General features: G+C 34.8%; 1 protein-coding gene across 2 annotated transcripts in view; it reads right to left on the bottom strand.

Annotated features, from left to right (window-relative positions):
• Mipol1 (mirror-image polydactyly 1) overlaps nucleotides 1–19,772 on the bottom strand; it is a 264,233-nt gene that overhangs the window by 193,789 nt on the left and 50,672 nt on the right. For both annotated transcript variants that reach the window (XM_051146465.1, XM_051146455.1), the window contains 2 exons: nucleotides 2,610–2,816; nucleotides 996–1,122 (listed from right to left, as the gene is read on the bottom strand). In XM_051146465.1, coding sequence (XP_051002422.1) covers nucleotides 996–1,122; nucleotides 2,610–2,743 — 261 coding nt within the window. In that variant the 5' untranslated portion in view covers nucleotides 2,744–2,816. The remainder of the gene's footprint in view (nucleotides 1–995; nucleotides 1,123–2,609; nucleotides 2,817–19,772) is intronic.

Below are 19,772 nucleotides of genomic sequence, written 5' to 3'. Positions count from 1 at the left end.
CACATAAAACAGTAACAACATTATTGCTAAAAGTACTTACTAAAGAATCCATTTCATTCAATTATTTGTCTTAAAGCAAAGGATACTGAAGGGCTCGATTGATCCCAAAACAGTGGGCAGAAGGATTAAGCTTCTCTTAGTAATTGTACTATTTTGAAACAAAATCAGTTAAGATAATAATCTTAACATCTGATACAAATCTGGTTGTAAATACTGCCTCACGATATTCCATTTAAATTGGCACTGTCACCTGATTCAGATACGGCATGTAACAAATGCTAAATCAAAGTATAGAAAACAATCTCATGCTCGGACAGAATGTTTCCTTTTGTTTTCTTTCTCCATTCTTCTCTTTTGTCATGTGAACTGTTTTCCTTCAGAAACAACATTCATGCTTCAGTCTGATTAGGTCCAACAATAAAATATTAAAATCAGAAAACTATATAGGATTTTTAAAAGGACCCACAGAAAGTGAGTATTACGTAATAAAATTATTTACAGACCAACAGGGGGCTGTTGAGGAAGAGTCAGAGGAAACAAAACATGACATGTACATTGAGCTGGCTACATGTAACAGTCAAATTGGGTACAAGATAAACAACATTTGCAACTTGATGTTTAGTTACATATATTACTGACATGAAAGAGTGCATAGCAACTTAGAAAAATGAAGGAAATTGTAACAGAGTAGCATGAAATTGGCTGATAACATAGCTAATATTCTATAACACGGAAGTCAAGTGAAATTTGAATAATTGTTAGTAACAAAACATCAGCAGGGCTTTATGGAAAATGGGTGATATTATAAAAAACAAAAAGGTTATTTTTACAGGCAATCACTTATCTGAATCATACATGGATGGCAAGGCAACACAAAGCTACTGCTGAAGTATTAAAACACAAAATAAAACTCAATAACAATGGAGAACAGAGAGAACTGAAATGGTCACCAGCTAAGACATTGTTTACAGATTTACAGCACTCCACTTCTGCACCTTTTTATTGCTTGCTCTGAGAATTTCCAATTCTCTTTGAAGATATGCTGCTGATGTCTCCTTATTTAAGTCTGGGATAACTTGATGAGAAATCACAGATTCACAATTCTTTTCACATTCCATAATACTGTAATAAAGAGAACAATTACATAATTAATATATATTCTTTCACACAGGACATAAATTTCCTATTAATAATAATACGTAAAGACACTTACAGTGAAACTTTTGTGTAGTTCAAGTATGATGAGTACAAAACAATAAATGTATCAACTTACAGATAAGTCAATTTATCAATGGGAGAAATTAAGTTTGTAGAAAGCACAGAGTGATCCCAAAGAAACTCTGGTTCAGCAAACTTGACAAGAGTTCACGTTTTAGAAGCTATAAATGTTTTGGTCTATAGTTCTGGTTGGAATCAACTTACAGCTTTTTATTTTTGGAAACAACCATTTTCCAATTTTGTTAAAAACAGTATTATATTCATATTTTCATTATTAAATGAAATACATTTAAATTAGTGTCTATTCACCAAACAGTTGTTGATAAATATATTCTATAAGACAGTTGACAACATCATCAAACTGTAGGCTGGTAGCATGAAGAAAAAATGAGAAGCAGATGGATTATTTCCTGGTGTTATGGCACTAAGTATGAAGGCACTGATGGCTGGAAGTATTACGTAAGCTGGTCTTTGGCATTGAGTTCTGGACAGTCAGTGAGTGAAGAGCTATTATCATGCTCTCACATTGAATTATACCAGAGAACTTATGGCAGGAGTATAAGCTGTATTGTTATAATTTTTATGTGATTATAAAAATGTTTATTCATTCTTGCATCATCCTTGCCTCTATACCCCAAAATATACTCCCAATTGTACTTCAGTAAGAATATGACACTAAGGGAGAAGAACACCAATAGTTATTGGTTTTACTATGTATTTATTGGTATCAATGAATATATCCAATAGCAAAGAGAATAGAAACACCACAAAAAACTTTTACAATAGTACTCCAGAAAATACGAAAAAGAACCATGCTGTCATTTTAAAATCTAGTGTTAGCCTCACTGCACATGATTAATTATCAAAGTAGCATAATCTCATTGAAAGTAGATACAAGTATTACAGACTCAAATTTCTTTACAGAGGATGACTTAAAGCTGCAGAATGTGAAACAATAAGAAAGGCACAAGGTAGGTAGAGTACAGGATCATTCTACAAGCATTCAAATTACCCCAAATGGAGAACAAAGCGATGTCAAAAAGAAATACGTCTTTGAGCAGATTAGAGCTTTGGTGAATAATATTTCATTTATATCATCAGATTCACAAGTATCCTTATACCCATAATGGAGTCACAGAAAATAATACTGAAAGAGAATCACACTTCACTGCCTTCTCTGAACTCCTGTGCGGTTTCTCTTAGCTACCTAGACATAGCATATCAATACCATGGAAGTAGCGGAAGCCCTTGCAGAGTCCTGAAATTGTTTTTAGGTCATTAACACACTAAATTTATGTGACACCAAAATGAAGAAGAGGGAAAGCATATTAAGGAAGAAGTGTTGTTCCAAACTCTTACTTTTTAGATTAAACACTGAAGCCATCACACACCTGCACTCTGTAGAAGGCTCGTTATCTGGATCAGGACTGAGAACTTGAAAATTGCTGGGTTTCCTCCCTGGTAGTTCAAGGTCCTCAGATTTGACTTCATTGCCTAATCCGTGCATATTTTGCTCAGAATTCATAGTCAGTTGCTCATCTATTGGTACACTCTCACCACCCACTGAGATCTCCCGTGCAAGACAATTATGGCTATGTCTGCATTTAAACAAACACATGATATATAAGAGGACATAGCCAGATATGAAATTGTTGAACCTCATGAACAGATTTATGAAAAGACTCTCATAGATTTTAACACGTTTACTATTGCTACTCTGCTAACTGATTAAGTCCATGCAGTACAGCATCTGCCACCCACATTTCCATCTCTATGAGCAGAAGACATTTAGATCAGTCGTTCTCAACCCTCCTAGCTGCAACCTGTAATACAGTTCCTCATGTCGTGGTGACCTCAATCATAAAATTATTTCATCACTGCTTTATTACTGTAATTTTGCTACTGTTATGAATCATAATATAAATATTTGATATGCAGGATATATGATAGGCAACCCCTGTGAGAAGATCATTTGACCCCCAAAAGTTGAGAACCACTGTTTAAAGTAATAGCTTACAAATCAGGCTACATGCTGTGACCTGAGTTTCTAAATCTTGGCAGGGCAGGCCACATCCGGGCTAACTGAAGCAAACTTTGTGGGAGTGGGATCAGCTGTTACATTTTACATTGCCTAAATGATTACAGTTGTTGCTGAGGACCACTAGTTTAATTCTCAAAATAGCAAACATAAGAATATGACTGTAGTGAAACAATACTATGCAATGGAACTGTGATTCAGACTGCCTGGGGAAAACTGCAGCCTTAATAAGTGTATAATGCTATACAAGTAAGTTATTTAACATATCATTTTCCTGTCTATAAAATGTAAATAAAATATCACTGACTTAACTGAGTGTCTGGCATATGATTTATTTCAATAAACATCATCACAATATTAAAATGGATGTAAGAATGATTTTAACCTCATTGTCATCAAATACATAAAATATATTAAAAATCTACTTTGTACGCCTAATTATGTCACAGAATTATTTAAGTTGCATACGCTAAACAATATTTATTTTAAAGAGATAAACTATATTTAATGGCATAATAAAGTATGAGAGGAAATCATATATACAAAATTAACTCTGTTATTACTAAGATTAAAAGGCACAGCTACTGATTGTAACATGTTTATTAACTCCAGAAGAAATAATTCACCTTTAAAAAGTAGCCACTGAGTCTTGGAGAAATCAGGGATACAAGGCACATACCTAAACATAATAAAGGCTGTATACAGCAAGCCAATACCCAACATTAAATTAAATGGAGGGAAGGTCAAAGAAAATCCACTAAAATCAGACACTAGACAAGGCTGCCCACTCTCTTCATAGCTCTTCAATATAGTACTTGAAGTTCTAGCTAGAGCAATAAGACAACAAAAGGAGATCAAGGCGCTCCACATTGAAAAGGAGGAAGTCAAAATATTTCTATTCCCACATGATATGATAATGTACATAAGTGACCCCAAAAATTCCACCAGAGAACTCCTACAGCTGATAAACACCTTCAGCAAAGTGGCTGGATACAAGATTAATTGAAAAAAAATCCATAGTCCTCCTGTACACCAATGACAAGCAGGCTGAGAAAGAAATTAGGGAAACTACACCCTTCACAATAATCACAAATGATATAAAGTATCTTGGTGTAACTCTAACCAAGCAAGTGAAAGATTTGTAGGAAAAAAATTCAAGTCTGAAGAAAGTAATTGAAGAAGAGATCAGAAAATGGAAAGATCTCCTATGCTCGTGGATCAGGAGAGTCAACATTGTAAAATTAGTCATCTTACCAAAAGTAATCTACAGATTCAATGCAATCACTATCAAAATACCTACACAATTATTTACAGACCTTGAAAGATCAATTCTCAGCTTCAAATGGAAAAAAATGCAGAAAAGCTAAAACAATCCTGTACAATAAGAGATCTCCCAGGGGAGTCTCCATCCCTGATCCCAAGCTGCACTACAGAGCAACATTAATGAAAATGGCATGGTGCTGGCATGGAAATAGGCTGGTTGAACAATGGAATCAATTTGAAAACCCAGGATAAAAATCCCCACACACCTATGGACACTTGATTTTTTGTTTTGTTTTTCTTTTTTTCGAGACAGGGTCTGGTCTCTCTGTGTGCCTTGGCTGTCCTGGACTTGCTTTGTAGACCAGGCTGGCCACGAACTCACAGGGATCCGCCTGCCTCTTCCTCCTGAGTGCTGGGATTAAAGGTGTGTGCCACCATGCCTGGCTGACACTTGATTATTTTTACAAAGAAGCCAAATCCATACTATAGAAATAAAAGATAATATCTTCAACAAATGGTTGTCTACATGTAGAGAACTGCAGATAGATGCTACTTATTACCCTGCATAAAACTCAACTCCAGGTGGATTAAAGACCTCAACATAAAACCAGACACACTACATCTATTTAAAAAACTGAGTAAGAGCCTTGAACTCATTGGCACAGGAGACAACTTCCTGAACAGAACACCAATAACTCAGGCTCTAAGATCAACAATAAATAAATGAGACCTCATGAAACTGAAAAGCTTCTGCAAGGCAAAGGTCACTGTCAACAGAACAAAATAACATCATACAGATTGAGAAAATATCTTCATCAACCCTACATGAGACAAAGGGCTAATATCCAAAGTATACAAAGAACTCAAGAAATTAAAAAGCATCAAACCAAATTCTCCAATTAAAAAATGGGGTACAGAGCTAAACATATAATTCTCAACAGAGGAACAGCAAATGATTGAAAAACACTTAAAGAAATGCTCAGCTTTTTAGTTATCAGGGAAATGCAAATCAAAATGACTCTGAGATTCCATCTGACACCTACCAGAATGGCTAAGATCAAAAATTCAAGTAACAGCACATGCTGGTGAGGACGTGGAGAAAGGGGAACACTTCTCCCATTGCTGGTGGAAATGCAAACTAGTACAACCACTTTGGAAATCAATCTGGAACTTTCTCAGAAAATTGAGAATAGTGCTACTTCTGAACCTAGCTATACCACTCCTGAGCATACACCCAAAAATGTTCCACCACACAACAAGGACATTTGCTCAACTATGTTCATAGCAGCCTTATTTGTAATAGCCAGAATCTCGAAACAACTTAGATGTCTCTCAACTGAAGAATGGGCAAAGAAACTGTGGTACATTTACACAATGGAATACTATTCAGCTATTAAAAACAAGGAAATCTTGAAATTTGCAGGCAAATGGATGGAAATAGAAACGTTCATCCTGAGTGAGATTACCCAAACTCAAAAAGACACGCATGGTATATACTCACTTTAACTGGATATTAGCCCAACATAGATGTCGTTGGAAAGATTCCACCAAGAGGGGGATCAGGACAGGTACTGGGACTACCTGTTGGACTATAGGTGGAAAACTGAGAGTGGTATGGAGGAAGAGGGGGATGGAAAGACCCAGAGGATTCAGGAACCCAAGAATGAAACTATCAAGGCTAGTAGATCTGGACCCAGGGTGCCTTCACAAACTGTTGCACCAACTGTTGCAAGGGCAATGCATGCAGTAAACCTAGACCCCCTGTTCGGATATAGGCAATGGACAGCTTATTCTCCAAGGTTGTGGGGGAATGGGGACTGTCTCTGACATGAACTCTGGTTCCCCCAATATGATCACTTCCCCTTGATAGGAGTCCTGGCGGCACACAGAGAAAGGGCAAGCAGGCTACCAGGATGAGACCTGATAGCCATACGGTAGGGGAGGAGGTTCCCTTCTGTCAGAGATCTAGTGGGAGGGAGGTGGGAATGGGAAGATACAAGTGGGAGGACAACAACGGGTGCAATCTGAATAAATTATAATAAAAACACTTATACTACTTGCTACCACTTGGTCCTATTATCTAATGTGTATATTTCGAGGTCTAATTCAACATCTTTCTCCATCCAGTGTTTTGTTCCTAATGTTTTGTTCTTGTTTTCTTTTTGTTTTTCTTTAACTGCATCTCTGATGGATATTTGCTTACTACACTTAGAACTTTCTCTACCTATTTAACCTGTCAAATTATAAGACTCGGGGCTGGAAAGATGGCTCAGCAGTTAAAAGCACTGTCTGCTCTTCCCAGAGGTCCTGAGTTCAATTCCCAGCAACCACAAGGTGGCTCACAACCATCAATAAAGTGATGTGATGCCCTCTTCCGGCCTGCAGGTGTACTGTATACATAATAATAAACCAATCTTTAAAAAAAAATTATAAGACTCCTTTATTTCTTTGAAAATCACAAACTTCTAGAAAGAGACAGAAGCTTCCGAAGAAGAGGGCATTTTGTTTCTTACACTAGTCATGATACTTGGAGCAATGGTAAGAGAAATGCATACATTATGACATTTCTTTTTATTTTTTAATTTATTTTATTTTATGTGTATGGGCATTTTGTCTGATATATGTCTGTGTACCACTTGTGTGCCTGGTGCACATGAAAGCCAGACGAGGCCACTGAACCACTGCAAATTGAGTCCCAGCTGAGAGTCACCATGTGGGTGGCGGAAGTAGAATCCTGACACTCTGGAGAGCAGCCATTGTTCTTACTTGCTGAGACCTCGCTCCAGCCCACACTTCTGAGACTTCTTAATTTTTAATCTAAAATGTTTTAAGTTTAGAGGCCATGGCAGGAGGATTTCTAGATAGTGAATTTCAAGCCAGCCTGGCTCCAAAGTAAGACCCTGTACTAACAATATTCCCCACCTTTCAAAAAGAAAAAAAACCCAAAGTTAATATTTGAAACATTTAATATATATATATATATGTATATATAAGGAAAGCATACTGTGTGGCTTAGCTCTATTTCTAATTTTGTTCAGTCATAAAACCTTTTAGATTCCTAATTTGAACTGTTCACCTGACATTTGAAATCTGCTCTGCAAATCAAACTATCTATACTCTTTTATTGAGAATTTAATTTTACTTCAGAGTAAACAAGGCTGATTTATAAAATCTTCCCACCTTCCTGCCTGCATTTTATTTTATTTTTTAACAAATCTTTTTTTGGGAAATGCTGTTTCACCAAATTAGTGTTAAATATTGGAAAGGCTTTCAAATGTTCCTCTCTACTACATTATCCTGGGTAAGTATTCAATCGTTATATAGAATATTTGATCTTTTAAATTCTAATACTTATTCAGTATTTTGACACTTGCTTGTGGATAGCATAGAGTGTGATAGACCCTGTGGCAGTGTACTGGGGAAACAAATATGAATGACAAATAGACGCTTCTGTGAAGGACACTAGTACAATTATTATGAGATATTGGTGTAGTGATTTGAATATTTGAATGTAACAAGGACCAGGCAAGGCATAAACAACTGATCATAAACAATATATATGCATATGCAAGACTTAGACTCTAGGAAGACTTTACAAAGGTATTTGCTCCAAAAATGAAAAAGTAAGATTGTGCAAACAGGTCAGCTATCAGAAAGTTTAAAAATATTAAAAACTAGTCTTCAGGGGTCATTGAGGAAGAGGTGGTGGAAAAATTTTAAGAGTCAGAGAAACAGGAAGTTCACTGTGTGAAGTTACATCTCCTCAAAATGTCAGAATCTAGATCAATTAGGTCTTGGCTTACCAACATGACTGCTTAATTATGAAATGAACAACAATAGAGCTGCTAAAGTGGACTTGGGAAAGCCCATGAGGCCTGGACCCTACACAAAGAATTACAGTCAACTAAGGGATAAAGAGAGCAGGAGAAATAGTCTTCCCTGGAGAAGATCACAAACCAAACGGTCAGCTCTGTAAACTTACACAAGTAACGTTACACACACACACACACACACACACACACACACACACACACACACACACGAGAACACAGAAGGAGAAATAAGATGTGATGGCACATACTTGTAATCTGAGCATTTTAGAGAGGAGGCAGGAGAACTGCCACAAGTTCAAGGCCAGACTGGGCTTATCAAGCTCTAAGCCAGGCAAAGCTACATTAAAAGGCTCCCAAATAACAGAATTTGCTTCAATAACATTTTAGAGGGTTTAGCTACTAAAATATGGGTGGAAATTATTCTTTTTATTCTTTAAGTGGGATATTAAATGAAAAATTACACTTTCATTCTCCCATGGGTAAAAAATAATTTAACTCCCTATGGATATTTATTATATTATATTGGAGTGAAAAACTTCTAAATGAATAACTGGTAAGGACAGAGACCAAGATGTGGCTTATTTAGAAAAAACAAATGAAAAGGACTGCTGGTAAAGACACTTGGAGAAGAGTTAATCAAAGGTAAAATATGCTGAAAATGTCACTTTTAAAGGCACCAATGTCACGGAGAAATGACAAGAAATGGAGAGAATAGGAAACAAATTTAAATCTCTTCAGTAACTACAGAAACATGCTAAAGAAGAAGACAGATAAATTTTTTAAAAGATAATTGGTAAAAGTGTTTTTCTATTTCTTTTTTTTTTTTCATTTTCAAACTAATTTGTCCTATAAAATAGGAAACAAAATAAACAAACAAACAAACAAAAAACAGAAAACAGCCTTTTCACCTTTTCAGCCTACATCCTCTTTACTCTGTCAGTCTACTACATTCTATGCGCCTATACACATTTTATGTCCCGAAACACTTCAGAATACATTTCAGGCCTTAACTTTGACTTTTTGATACAATTAAGGTACTAATATTACACTTTGCATTTTGAAAACTTTTATTCATTTTATTCAAATCCTACAGTAAACACAATTTCTGACAGTGCCCTCTCCAAGTATGAAAAGAGACTAGTACTCATAAGTTTAAATTCCGTCTTTATTTTCCCCAACTATCCATCCCAGAAGGAGGCTCGTAAGACAATAGTGGGATGGAGAAACTAAAGGCTTAAGGTGAACCGATTTGTACTACCCATCAGTTCTGAAAGAACTGTACATAGAAACATGAGCACAAAAGCCGATAAAGTGCTGCAAAGTGAAGTTATGGGACAATTATGCATAGGTCAGTTAGGAAGATAAATATTAAACAAAAGACAGATGTCTACGCTAAATCAACTCTTTTTTAAAATTTGTTTATTTATTCACTTTACATCCTGGTTGCAGCCCCATCCCTCCTCACCTCCCACCCATCTCGCTCTTATCTCTGAGCAGGCAAACTTGAAAATGAAATTCTTCTATCAAATTTTTTCGCCCTCTCTCCCTCTCCCTTTCCACATTTGGAATAGCAACTCTCTTTAGCAATCTATATTAGTGTTTAATCAATGTCATTGTTAACTGTTCTCTCATTATGGCTAACTGATTTAATATTATTTAAGTTCATATCTCCATATGGGATTAGGGAATAATCTCTCTTCATAATTCATAAGTCTATAAAGTCTTGCTTTCCAATTAAAGCAATTGGAAAATCCTTATAACTATCATCACTGCCTTTATTTGCTCTTCTGTGGTCACGGTTTTATACGGACATAGATACCTACTATTTCAAATATATCTTGGAAATTGTGTTCTTACTATGTAATGCTATCAATGTTGTGCTACCTTATCCTGCAAATATCTGAACTATTCTGGATGGCTACTATCAGGCATTTCTCTAAAATGCAATGCAACACTACTGCAAAATGAAGTTTATGCATCTGAGTGGAACTGATGCTGACCTTCTGAAATCAATACCTATTGTTGGTTAGCTACAATATAAACTTTGAAGACCTTGGCTAGTGGACTTATGTACCATTTTAATAGATGATTTTCATGATTAAAAGAATTCTTATTTTACTTATGGAGTTCTTGGTGTTGCAAACAGGTGCAGTGTCAATGTGTATATACCCTGGACTTCACTCTAGAAAATAAACCAAATTATGATACATTTCCTCATCTAGAAAAGAAAGCCCTGAGATCCTCTTTGGGTTAATTTTCCTCATAATTATACATAAAGGTAAAATATTTGATGCTATCCACAAGAAATCATAACTCATAGCCAAAACTAAGAGTTATTTCATGACTATTACACAGAATGATGAGGTGGCTAGAATCAGTGAGAATCTCAGAAGCTGGGACAGTCTGTTCTGCCTGGCTTGGTAAATAGTTTGTGACAACTGGTATCTCTGTAAATGGATTTGATGGCCCCTTAGGGGGTCAATGTTGTTTACAGAGCTGTTTCCTCAGAGTGGTTCAACTAGACTCATCTCTAGGGATCCTACCAGGTTACTAAAAATAGCAACGACCTAGTCACCTGAGAGCTCAAGAACAGAAAAAGACAAGTGGGTAGAAGGAATATTGGCAAGTGCACAGGAATAAATGAACCTCTCTCTCTCTCTTTTAATTTTCTCTTTTTTTTTTTTTTTTTTGAGACTATAATTATGTCATTTCATCCTTTCCCTCTTTCAACCATACTCCTCCTTGATCTCTTTCAAGTCCATGGTCTCTTTTTTCACTAATTGTTAGTGTGTGTGTGTGTGTGTGTGTGTGTGTGTGTGTGTGTGTGTGTGTGTGTACACATATACATTCCTAAATATAACACATTCAGTCTTTATGAAGGACAACTTAGGAGAATTTAACCTAAAATTAACTGTAATAGGCATGTTGTTACTCTGCTTCTGACACTTGCTAGCAATTTATAAGCACTTTAAATTCTCTTTTGAGGGGAAAAGTGGAGGCAAAAGTTCTTACATTTACCAATTGATTCCATAAATATAAAAATAAACTCTGTTGTTTACTGCCTTTCATTCCTATACTATCTCCAGTTTATTTTGCTACTGGACTATAAACTAGATATAATGATTTAGCAGAGTGTTCAACACTGTAAAGTCTTTTAAAATGAACACTAGTTTCAAAATATCAGAAGAATAGTATCACCTAGGCCCTCCTAATGATACCTGTTACTTTTAAGTAACAGACGTTTGTCTATCTGAACAAACACTACTTATTCCAGTTAGCATGGATTTCCAATGCACTGTCTCCTTTCCTTCAGGAATGGAGGAATAATAGCCCATATAGATGCTTACTATATATGTTCCCCCAACACATACCAAAGAAAACGAGAGAAGAACATCAGAAATATCACAGTAATTCCACTTAATATGAGGGGTACAAGAGAAAAGCTTACTTTTTAAGTAGTATAACTACCTGATAGATTCCGACTTTCCAAGCAGAAACATAGTTTGTGCGATGATTTCGAAAACAGTCTGCCAATTCTGAATTCTAATGTCACGGCCTACTGTATGGTCTGTAACAGATACTGTTACTTATGAACTTATTTGTTCTTACTGTATAGGTTAGGCTGGTGTCTGGGAAGACAGCTCTGTCAATAAAGCTCTTGTTGTTTAAGCATAAGAACCAGAGTTCAAATCCCCAGAACCCATGTAAAAGTTAGCCATGATGGCACATAACTGTGTCCCTCATAGCAACCAGATAGACATAGGAGGAAGATCAGACCCTCCTGACCAGCCAGGACAAAAAAAGTAAACTCTAGGTTCAATGAAAGACCCTGCAGTAAGGTAGTGATCAATAGAAAAACATGCCACCATCACCTTCCAGTGTCCACATGCAGACTTACAGGTGAGCACACATATATGTACACACACACAAATATGAGTGAACGAACTACCAAATGAATGAACAGTGATCAGTCTGACCTTGAATTCATGACCCCTCTATCCTAGTTTTCCTATTGTGAAGATTTCAGATATGGACCAATATGTCTGGTTATTAGAAAATTATTTAACCTTCATTAATTTCCCTACCAGTAAAGTACAAAATAATCTCATCCTCAAAAGGTACTTAGAATCAGTAAATTATTTAAATTATATTAGTCTCTTGAGAAAGTATTAACATGGAAAACATAGAACATATACTTGATAAACATTGATTATTACCTTTAATCTGCTCTTCAGTTACCTTCCCAATTTTTTCAAAACCTTCCCATCCTTCTCTGAAATTAATATTATGACCTTGACATCAAATTCAACCTCTAAATGCAAATTTATTTTTAACTAATTTTCTTAAATATTAAGAATAAAAGCAAAAATGATATTTATTGTCCTAATATTATTCAACTTTTATATTAAAAACCTCCCAGCTTGTTCTGTGACCAGAATATAGTTATGTAGCTAAAGTATTTTAATAAAAGATATTTTTACATACATACGTATTTTCTTCCTCAGGAAATGTTACCAACTATGTAAAAAAATAGATATATTTATACATAGAATACCTATAAGACATATAAATAGGCAATTAATAAAATACCATCTAATTCAATAAGATGCATACAGAGAATAACTACTTAAGAAGTTTAATTTTTAAGTATTATGTAATAGTTCTATACTTTTGCGGATACAAATTAAAAAGTAATACACTTTTGAATTTAGAAGCACACACATAAAGAAAGTCCCTGAAGAAACAGCAATCCTATATGAAGGACACTGTTTATATATTTCTATAAGTTCAATATAGTACAGGAACATAGTAAATTCAAATAAATAAAACAATTTCAGAACCCACTACACTGGCCCAAGATATTAATTTACAATCAGGATCACTTCAAGTGATTCCTAGCATTCCGAGTAACAGGAAATTAGGCAATTCATAGAACTATCTTTAAGAACACAAATTTTATACATGAGTACCGTATGCTCACACTGACCTTATACATGGCACCATATGCCCACACTGACTTTATACATGGTACCGTATGCTCACACTGACTCTATATGTGAGTACCGTATGCTCACACTGACTTTATACATGGGTACCATATGCTCACACTGACTCTATATGTGAGAACTGTATGCTCACACTGACTCTATATGTGAGTACTGTATGCTCACATTTTTATATGTGGGGGCAGTGTGGTCACACTTTTATATGTAGGGACAGTATGCTCACACTGACTTTACACATGACTACTGTATGCTCACACTGACTTTATACATGGGTACCATATGCTCACACTGACTTTATACGTGAGTACTGTATGCTCACGCTGAGTTTATACGTGACTACTGTATGCTCACACTGACTTTGAGTTTTGGCTTCAACAGCCATGACCTCATCAAAATTATGATTTTCACCTGTTTCTTTACACACTTAATGCCCATCGTTTAAGCTTTCAAAAAAAGTTGCCTATGTATTTTAGATTGTTCCATATACAACAAAAAAAGAAATCATACAGCATTTTTTGGCCGATATTTCAATCTCATCATCAGGTCAATAATAAAGTAGTTATGAGCCCGGCGTGGTGGAACACACCTTTAATCCCAGCACTCGGGAGGCAGAGACAGGGAGATCACTGTGAGTTCAAGGCCAGCCTGGTCTACACAGCGAGTCCAGGACAGCCAAGGCTAAACAGAGAAACCCTGTCTCGGAAAACAAAAACAAACAAAAAACAAAACAAAACAAACAAACAAAAAAAGGCAGTTATGATTAAACACACCACAGAAAAAGAATTGCATAGATGTGTTCTCCAATATTTATGGTCTCATCGGTGTGCATCATCAAGTATCGAGTATAAACTATATTACTCATCTCCTTAAATTCCATTCTAAAAAGCAGTAAACATATTTTTATTTCATTACAATGTATCTGTGAAAGAAAATAATGACTTCTAAAAATCATCTCAAAGATATATAGGCACCAAATAAGCAGTAAAAATGTCTACTTGTTGAACATAGTAATATACACTGGTAATCACAACACTCAAGATTCTGAAACAGGGTGATTGTAAATTTGAGGCCAGCCTGTCCTCCAAGTTCAAGACAAGGTCCTTTGGATGTAACTCAAACAGAGTGTTTGTCTAGCAAAACTCCCAAACATCCTATCCATGAAAAGGTAAAATTTGAGGTTAGCTTTGGCTACACAGTAAGACTCAGTGCAAACTAACAAAAAGAAAAGAGAAAAGAAAAAAATTTAAGTACTGAATAAAACTTAGTAAGCACCAAGATGGTGGCAGATGTTAAAGAGTATTCAAAGGTAAATAAAAAGGTTATTTGTTCTCAGGGGAAATGGCCAAGATTCAGGGAGACGGACAACAGAGTAACAACTGCAAAGAGATACAGCTACAGGAAAGGTTGGTGGCAGACTGAACACAGTCTCAGTGACAAGTTCTGTTGAGACCGGAACTACCCAAAGATAATCATCATTTAAAAGGCTCAGTGATCATATAAACAAGAAATAAGAACAATAGTAGCATTACAAATACTGCTTCAATATGCAGTGTAAACTCATTTTGAGATAACTTATATTCTTTCTATAGTATATTTACAGCACAACTCCCTTTAGCACATAGAGCATAGCTTTCTGAAAGCTTTTCGAAAGGTTTGTAAGCCCATGACCCCAAACCTACAATATTGTCAATAGTGCTCACTTGGATACTAGAATTAGTATCAGAACAAATGCATCTTTTGAGCTCCTGTGTGGGGGTATATCTGGATAAGTAAACACATGAAAAAGGAGTGCTGAGGTTATTTATCTCTGAGCATGAAAATCCAATGATTTGGATTCAAATCACCCAATGGCTAGTCATAGAAATTACTGGAATTCTCTTGTTTTACTATAAAAGAGCAACCTTAAGTGGTAATCCCACACTAGCTATTTATAAGCTTTTTGTATTATCAAACTGAAATAGTGATAAACACAACAATATTTACTTTATAGGAAAAAGTTCAGATTTATATGCAAGAAGTATTGAAAATATATAAATATTCATAAAATCTACCCTAAAGTTCAAGAATTTTAGTTTTAATGATTTGATCTGATATTGTGAGTGAATGTGTAAAATAATGTAATCAATCTCCTAAAACTTAAACTAATTACATCAGAAATAAAGGCTTTGTGAGCCTCATATCATCCTATACTTATAGTACTAAAAATCATCTTCAAGCTCAAGTAATATTAAAACCATCCCAAAATTTGATTAACTAATGTAACAGTAAGTTTTTATCCTTTTATTTTCTTTGTCATAAGCTATTTGGAATTTATGACTCAAATATTTTCTGGCTTTCTGAAAATTTTCTAAGAATAATCCATTAATATAACTAAAAGCATAATTGAATTTACGAAATTTTAAGTTTTTACAACAAGTAAACTAAGCTTAATGATCATATATTTTCACGTAGGCTGAATGCTTATCTATTATAAATTTAAATTCTGATAGCATTTATTAGAGACAAAAACTCTAATAAATATAAAGAGAAAAACATTTTCTTTCTATGTCTCTTTCATTTTGTTTAAGACTATCTTTAGAATCAGAAAATAAAACAGAAGAACCACCACTCAGACACTAATGGAGAACCGCTGACATAAAATGCTAGTTCTAATGGATGGATGATTGTGTTTGGTCTTTTGAAACTTTGAAGTATAGGTAAGTCTTGATCACACAAATTAATAAATCCTAAAGCTGGAGTTAACAATAACCATTACACCCAAATTCTGCAGCTTAGCCCAGCCAATTTTTCAAAAGGTCAGGTTGTGAACTGGAGAAGATCAGGGAGGTCCACCGCATAGCTTTGTTGCCAGGCATCTCTCGTCTGGATTGTTGCAGGCGTTTATTAGTATTCGTCAGCAGACTCAACAAAGCAAACAAGAAATTCAAGCACGAATAATAAAATGAAATGCTGCTATATAACCCTTTGTCATTCAGCAAATATGGGACTTTTTAGCTACATTGTTCCTAAACCTGGGTTACTACTTTAATTTTTCTCCACAGTGCTGACTGAATGAGTATGCATGTGTGTTAAATGCGCAGCTCCCCTAACAACTGCAGGACTGCCATTTAATCTGTTGGTAGATGGACCATTTCCTGTGGGAACCCTGGCTATGATTTCCAGATCCACCAAATAAATCTCAGATTAAGATTCCAAATGAAACCTGCCTTTGGCAGATAAAAAATGTCAAGATGGATATAAACAGTAAAATTATAAATTATCTAGGTGTTGCATGACAAACTAATGCTCACTTTTTTTTGTTGACATGTACCCACATATCAAAACTATATGAGACATTCATCAAATGTCACACTTTCATAATACTGGAGGCATCATTAAAACTGTTTGACTAAGGACCTCAAAGTGTTTAAGCAGTAGCTCAAAAGTATATTTGTGCAAAGTAGAAGAATAAATTTACATATCAGCAGCAGCTCATAAGGGATGGGTAAATATTCTGTTTATCTCTCATTGTAATTCAGGTTACTTTAAATACAAGGTTTTAGAAAATAATTATGCTTTATACGGCATTATTACATAAGTTTCTATGCAAATGGTGCATTTTATTCAAATGTGCCTTCATTAGTCAGAAAATAAGAACATCAGAAGCTAAAAGCTAGGAGGGTTACTGTATGAACATTTCTGACGACTGCATGAGCACCTGGCTAGTTCCACAAAAAGCACCCTCAGCTCTGGTTAGAGTTGATATTTTAAACCTTTAAAAGCATTAAATCCTTGAGATGTTGAAATTAAAAAAAGAAGGAAAAAAAGAAAGAAAGAAAAGAAAAGAAAGAAAAGTCTCAGAGTCAGAAAAGTAAATATTTTTTATAATGTGTTCATTTCAGACGACTTGGGGGAGCAGCAGAGACTTACGGAGGTAACAGAAGGCTGATACAGTCCATCTTAGAAAGCAAACGCCTGTTACAAATGTACTAAGTCCCTGCTTTCACCATTTCTGAAATCTCAGTACAGCAAGGACACGTTCTTCAGGACCCTTTTGAGATGGGGTGGGGTCGTTGCTCTTCTTACGGGGGCTAATATAACTCTGTGCTGATCTTAAACTCCATATTAGTTGATTATCAAGTACAAAGAAATGAAGGTTTCTCAGGGGAAAAAGATTCCACTAATATTTTTCTAACTTCCAACTCTTAAAAACAAATAAGTAAAAGTTCTTGTTGTTTTAATTTTTTGTAACACTTGGTTTTAATAAAATATTTTAAATATATTATTTAAAATAATCTTTCCAAATTGTAATTTTTATATTTTAATTAAACTGGGAAAATACAGAATACTTATTCTTCATTCCAAATCTTAACATAAGTACAAAAGATTAAGGATTATGCCTTTACTGTCCTTTTTATCAAAAAATTTCCTGCTAAAATATGATATATTATATGAAAACTAATGTAAATTAACTCTAACTACACTAATGTTCTAGAAACTGAAACTAATCTACAACTTTTAAAAATACTTCAGGACAGTTGAGTAAAATAATTAAAAAGAAAATAACTATTTATGCTTGCCTTATTTTGCTCCACTAATAACGTTCAAGGAAATGAACAATGCTAGTTCTGTTAGCCTATCAGAACATGTCAATTAACAGCTACAATGAAAAGAAGGGTTAAATTTGAATTTTTAAAATAACAAGTCACAAAACCTATATATGACTTTCTAGGCACCAAACATAATTTTATCAATATGAAATGACCTGTTTTCATTTTTAGTCTTTAGTATAGAAAGTCTCAAGTATTGAAATATTATATTTGAAAACTAGAACAAACCAAAATCTAAACATGAAAGTTAAAATGATTCTTTAATAATTATTCCTTCTTTCACATCTAATCAGTACAATCTTATGATCTGGCAAAACATCAATTTCATCTACCGGCTACAGACTAATTTTGGGTAATCTAGAGCTGGCATACAGTCTCACATCTACTGAGCACATGAGCTACATCCCAACCATCTTAGAACATGGTTAATTCAATCACTGAAAATAAAATCTACTTAACCAATTGCAACATTTTGATGACTGTCTTGTTTAATCTTTCTCATAGTGTTCAAAAGAAGCAAAATAGTCTGAAAATTAGTATCTGAAATTCTCTCCAAAAGAATGATAAGAATCCAAGGCAACAAAAGTTGGAATATTTAGATAACTCCTTCAAAAACTCTTTTTCTACTACTAGATACTTACACATAGCCAACACACTGAGTGCATGTACACTACAGTGCACAGCTTTGTCATCCAAGTGCAATCTAAAGAATGTACCTCAAGTGCCTTCAACCCAGGAAGGCAGCTCTGCCAGGCCAGTTAGTTCCGTATTCCACCAGGATAACTCAGTAACTCGCCTTAGCATATATATTATATATTATATATATATATACTATATAGTATATATTATATATAGTATATATATAATGTATACTAATTTTCTCAATCAACAAAATGACAATGTAATCAAGAATTCTGTATTAATTACTAAAAGAATACAGTTTTGTAAAAATTAGAATTCCAATTTATTAAAAAGTAAATATCTAAAATAACATATGATATGAAGATTTGTGTTGTAAATATGTACTCTAGGAGTATCCTGAAATAAAATGCAATTGCCAGTAATAAATATTTTTAGTGAAGGAGACAGAACATTGCTTTAAAGAAACTGAAAAATCTTATTACATGCAGTAGAATTATTTTTATGGACTACAATTAAACTTGAGAGAGCATCCATATTTTAAAGTAGAATTGGGAGAGGAGAGAAGGAGAGAGAGGAAGAGAGAGAGAGAGAGAGAGAGAGAGAGAGAGAGAGAGAGAGAGAGAGAGAGAGAAGAAAGAGAGAGAGAGAGAGAGAGAGAGAGAGAGAGAGAGAGAGAGAGAGAGAGAGAGAGAGAGAGAGATTTGGTTTTCCTTTTAGAAAGATAAAGAATACGTTAGGTTGGTAAGCAGGGATGGGAGGAATTAAGAGGGGAGAAGAAGATGATCAAAATATATGTTGTAGAATTCTCAAGACTAATTTAAAAAGAAAAGCATTAAGTTCTCCAAGGAAAAAATTGTATCAATGGAATAGAAATGTGGGAAAGGAGACTTTTGAGAGGCTACATTTAGCATCTTCCTCCTTAGCCAGGGTGATGGTCATATCTATATGCCAAGAGACCAAAAGTATACTAAGAATTTCATAGGAAGAATTATAAACTCAACTGACTTAAAATGATATTTAATTTTGAGAAAAGAAGGAAAAAGAGGCAGATGTTGAAAGGAGACAGACATTCCTATTCTCTCAGACTGTCCCCTATTGAAAAGGTCTGGGTAAGTTCATGGATTACAACCAACATTGCACAGTGAGTAGCATGTTTCTAGTGAAAGGTGTTGTGTACATGTGG

The sequence above is a fragment of the Acomys russatus genome, chromosome 1 (assembly GCF_903995435.1).
Source record: "Acomys russatus chromosome 1, mAcoRus1.1, whole genome shotgun sequence".
NCBI classification, from domain to species: Eukaryota; Metazoa; Chordata; class Mammalia; order Rodentia; family Muridae; genus Acomys; species Acomys russatus.
The sequence above is the reverse complement of the archived record's forward strand: the minus strand, read 5'-3'. Positions and strand labels throughout refer to the sequence as shown.